Below are 5,069 nucleotides of genomic sequence, written 5' to 3'. Positions count from 1 at the left end.
TTTTTTCTTTTGACCAGTGTCTCTTAAGTTTAGTTGTGCTGTCTCCAAGGGAAGGTGACGTGTCCTGTAGAACTCCTGTGTAGATTATGTTACTTTCATAAAAGCACAGCCCAGGAAGACATCCATGTCCATTCAGAAAAAAAAATCTACAAGCTGTAATTTTAAGTCATGGTAATGTTCTAGACAGTGGTTATATATTTCAGCCTCAGTAAAGTTTTCCAGATATGAATCATAGCATAATGTTGAATATGTAAAAAGATTACTTAAAAAAGTAAGAGCTAAATAAATCCTTTGAAAGAAGTGCAACAGAAACATAGAATAATAAAATTCCCTTTTTAGGCTTAAATGAACATTATTGTACAAATCTGTAATTGTTAGGTGCTCTCAAGTCAAAACCAACTCAGCTGATCCTGGAGGATTTTCAAAAGCTGCAAACTGCACAGACGGGGATGCCAATCTTTTTCCAATAGAGCCACAGTTGGATTCGAACTACACGCCTTTGGGTTGGCAGTGCAACTCCTTACCACTAGACCACTAAAGTTCTCTTTAGAAAAAGAATATATTTCTAAATAAAGTCATGTTCTTTTCTATTCTTTTCAGAGATCACGCACAATTATCTTTAACAAAGGCAGAATATTCATGAGACATTCTGTACTAGAATTCTCTATTAACTATAACTAACAATATCCTATTTTCAGATCTCTTGTAGGACCTTTGGTGGCTTAGTGATTAAGTTGGTTTAGTGATAAGGAATTATGCTGCCTACCCAAAGGCCTGTGGTTTGAATCTACCAACTGCTCTGTGGCAGAAAGATGGCTATTCTCCTCCCATGTGATTTACTGTCTCTGAAAACCACTGGAGGGTCGGCTATGGGTCAGTTCTGACTTTATGATACATAATAACAACAATAGGATGGAAAGCAGCTCTGGTAGCTTAGACCAAAGGGTGTTGCACTGCTATTCTGAGGCTCCATTTCTCTGATGGTTTGAATTCACCAGTTGTTCTTAGGGAGAGAGATGGGCAATCTCTTTCCATGTGATCCACAGCCTCGAAGGCCTAAGTTACAGGGTCAACTACAAGTCCGTGCCAACTTTATTACAATGAGTACTGACTAATATAGGATGGATGGGGTTCCTGCATGGTGCAAATGGTGGCAGGTTTGCTGATAATGAAAAGGCTGGAGGTTTGAGTGTACTCGGAGTAGCATCAGAAGAGAGACCTTCTAATCTAATGCTAAACCATCAGAGACTAGACACTCTATGGAGCACATTTCACTTTGTCAAATGGGGCTGCTATGAATTGGAAATGAACTGGTTTGGTGTACTTTTACAACAACAAATTGGGTATTTTAATAATATTCAAGTTGCCTAAGACTATTAATGTGATCTTGCCAGTCAGTGTCAAGCCCTGAGGACTAAGATTGTGTTATCTATTTCTTTTGGATCTGAGAACTAAGGCCGATGGTGGTTACAGAATGTTCCAAATGAAAATGCATTTAATAGAACCAAACAGCAAATGAACAACATGGCTCTAGCCTATGATGGATGGTTGGTACTCTTCACATATAATAGAAATTATTATCACAAAATCTTCTTTATGATGAGCTTCTAGATGCACACTGTCTACTATCCCTTCTCCTAGATTACTCTCTACTCTGAAATTTTCTGGATTCTCAAAGCTCATTTATCTTCCTGTACTTTCTTTCCTTAGATCATCTTAATGTTCTGCTCAGCTTGCTTCACTCCAGATCTGTGCTATTAGAGAAAGCTTAAATGTGACATTTTAAAACATACTAGTAAGAAAGAAGATGAGCCATTCCACCCATTTAGCCTTGAAGTTCATATTCTTCTTTGACAGAAAAGTGTTGGCCTAGGGGCAAGAAGCTGCGCTTGCAATCATGAAGGCACATGGTTTGAATCCACAGGGAAAGGATGAGCAATCTCTTCCTATGCAGTTAACTGCCTCTGAAAACTCTCTGGAAGATCAGCTGTGGATCAGTTTTGACTCGATGGTAGACAACAACATAAAAGAAATAGTGTATTCTGCTACAATATCTAATCCTTTCCTGTGCTATGTATTACTAGACTTAGGGAAATAAAGATCATGCATATAAGAATCTACCTGGATATCATGTCTTCAGGAATACCTGACAATAACTGAAGAAAAACTCACAATTATCAAGCTAAGTAATCCTTTTCATTTTAAGACTGGAAATAATTTCAGAGTTAAAAATAAATGCTTTACTGCCCTCTCCTTAAATTAAATCAGGGACTGGTTAAAAAAAAAATAGCTTAAGACATTCAGCACCAGCAGCCCCTCAAAGCATGTAAATATCTCTTCTCATGTCCTCTTTAGCCGATTTCTGGTATTTTGTTGTCACTGAGTCAACCACAATTTGTACAGACCCTGTGAACAGCTCTGACCCTTGCCTGTGTTGTGCCCTCCTCACGGTCTTGGACAGGCTTGAGCTCGCTGGCACAGTCACTGTGTCAATCCACCTCCTTGAGGGTCATTCTTTCTTCTGCTGACTCTACCTTTCCGAGTATCATGTATTTTCCTAAGAACTGACCCCTCCTGACAAAAGGCCTATAGTATTTGTGGCAGAGTTTGATCATCTTTGCCACTAATGAGCACCTTAGTTGTACTACTTTCCTCCAAGACAGATTTGTTTGTCCTACTGCCAGTCCACAGCATAGTCAACATTCTTTTCCAACATCACAATTCAGAGATCAATTCTTCTTGGTCTTCTTTATTTACTGTCAAACTTTCAGACGTATAGGAAACAAGTGAAAAGACCATGGTTAGATCATGTACCTTAGTCTTCAGACTGACACAGTTGTTCTTTAGCACTCTGGAGAGATCCTTTGACAGTTTGTTTTTCCAACACAACCCATCTTTTGATTTCCTGACTGATGGTGCTTAAAACACAAGTAAACAGCTAGTGTTCCCTGCTTTCAGCCAACAACTATTTGATACCAGCAATGATATCCCTAGTGTCAAAGGCACCTCTGAATCCAGCTTGAATTTCTGGCAATTCCCTGTTGATGTACTGTTCTAATAATTTTCCAATTTGCATGTGATAGTAATAATATTTTTAATTTTTGTGTTTGGTTGAGTCTTTTTTTTCCTAAATGAGAGCAAACTGGCTTTCTTCCAGTCAGATAGCTGTCTTCTAAATTTCTTGGCAAAAGCTAGTGAGCAAATCCAGGGCCAATCTGTTTATAAACACACCTCAATTTATATTCCATCAATTCTTGGGTACTAATTTTTAATCAAGGCCATCAGTGTTGCTTGAACTTTGAGAACAGTGGCCTGTGGTCCTAAGTGTTCCATATCTGTATTATGGACACATCCCAGATATGAAACTTTGCTTCTAAGTCTATTAGAGTATTCCTTATATTATGTAATAATGTACGTGTTTTAATCAGTTTCTCCAATCTTGGTGCTCCTGGTGGTGCATCATTCGGGGGGGATCTTCCTGGGCTTTGTAGGATGCAGTATCCCCAACTTCAACTCACTTACTGCCACTGGCAACTCCCTAGTTGCAAGCCGGGTACAACTGGTTCTAATGAGTGCTGTCATGGCTGATGCAGTGAAATTGGAACAGACCTAAATTTGCAAGATGTGGGCATAGTGAAACTATTACAAAAGGGGAGAAATTCCGAGTCAAAGCCCTGAAAGAGTAAGATGTGAAAGATGTACAGTAAGTCCTTTCAGAAGCTTGATGCAGGGGACTGAATTACTGCCAGAACTGTGGAGAGCAACACTCATTTGAAGCAGCACAATCAGCCACCGACTATGAACAGTGGATTGCTACTCTGGACTGTGCCAAAACTTCTGGTTGCTATGTGACTTGCAGACTGCCTTTGTTTTTTAGGAGCGAGATTATATTCTTAGCAAGAGGCTAATCAATAATTTTTCCGATTCTGCTTATCATTCTCATTTTACAAACTGGAGTTAGTTCCTGTTTCACTTCATTAATCATGACTGAATCAGTTTGAAGCCCTTGACAACTGAAAATGACTCCAGGCATTGCCAGATGTCCCCAGAAAGCAAATCAGCTCCAGTTGAGGACCACTGGCTTCTATGCTCTGGCTGCAGCTTTGACTACGAGTGACTCAACTGAATCCATGTCAACACAGTCACATTAGTGCACACTAGCACATTCCAGGAACGCAGGAGCCAGTAGGCAGGGTTTGTTCTGTTACACACAGGGCAGTTATGAGTCGGCGCTGACTCAACAGCATCTAACAGCAAAACAAATGTTTTCTGAATAAGTGTCCATTAAAGGAACAAGTTTTAAAAAGTCTAATTGTCTCTGGAAAGTTGCAAACACCAAATTTAAATCCAAACCCTGGCATGACTATCATAATTATCTACTAAATGTTTGGTGCTGGACAAATATTTATTCTTCATTCTCTGTCATCAGTAAAATTGGTGCTTATCTCATGTTGATGTTAGAAGTATAGAAGAGCAAAATGCATGTAACATGCATAGTATGTACATAAACAATACATGTGGTGCTTTTCACCTTGATCGATAAGCAACCAGGAAATATTCCAATCTCTTTTCCTACTTCCCACTCCAATTTTATCTAATCCTCCTTTGGTGAGCTTAGTACTGAGTCTCATGCTTTAGACTGTATTGAACTCTGTAAAGCTTGTACAGGCATTAACTGTATCTGACATTCTATTTATTAAATCCATAAAGGTGTACTTTCTCTCTTTTCTTAGCTTTTATGTGTATATATCCTTAAGCAATTTTTTCAAACCAGTATCTGGATTTGGGATTTTCAGTGTTCATAAATGTTAGTTAGCAAGAGAGATGACTGATCTCAAGTTTCACCTTCTGAATGTACTCTGAAAATCTGTTTCCTTTAAGCCAATTGCTGCACTGAAATATTTTTCTACATTTCTTGACATTTCCCAATGAGAACAAGTAAATATTGCAGAACTGAATGCTAGAATGCTGTACCTCATAATCACTTTCCAGGAATTCATGTAAGATCATTTCATAGATGAGTGGTTTTAGAACTGGATCCCCTCGCGGCAAATAGGGACTAATGGCCT

At 38.8% G+C, this 5,069-nt stretch overlaps 1 protein-coding gene across 1 annotated transcript in view; it reads right to left on the bottom strand.

Moving 5' to 3' along the window:
• VPS41 (vacuolar protein sorting 41 homolog (S. cerevisiae)) overlaps positions 1–5,069 on the bottom strand; it is a 286,074-nt gene that overhangs the window by 55,850 nt on the left and 225,155 nt on the right. Inside the window, exon 17 of the mRNA XM_006887620.1 lies at positions 4,975–5,067. Coding sequence (XP_006887682.1) covers positions 4,975–5,067 — 93 coding nt within the window. The remainder of the gene's footprint in view (positions 1–4,974; positions 5,068–5,069) is intronic.

Source organism: Elephantulus edwardii, unplaced genomic scaffold (genome assembly GCF_000299155.1).
Source record: "Elephantulus edwardii isolate Elephantulus edwardi_28Jun2011 unplaced genomic scaffold, EleEdw1.0 scaffold00059, whole genome shotgun sequence".
In the NCBI taxonomy this organism is placed as follows: domain Eukaryota; kingdom Metazoa; phylum Chordata; class Mammalia; order Macroscelidea; family Macroscelididae; genus Elephantulus; species Elephantulus edwardii.
The sequence above is the reverse complement of the archived record's forward strand: the minus strand, read 5'-3'. Positions and strand labels throughout refer to the sequence as shown.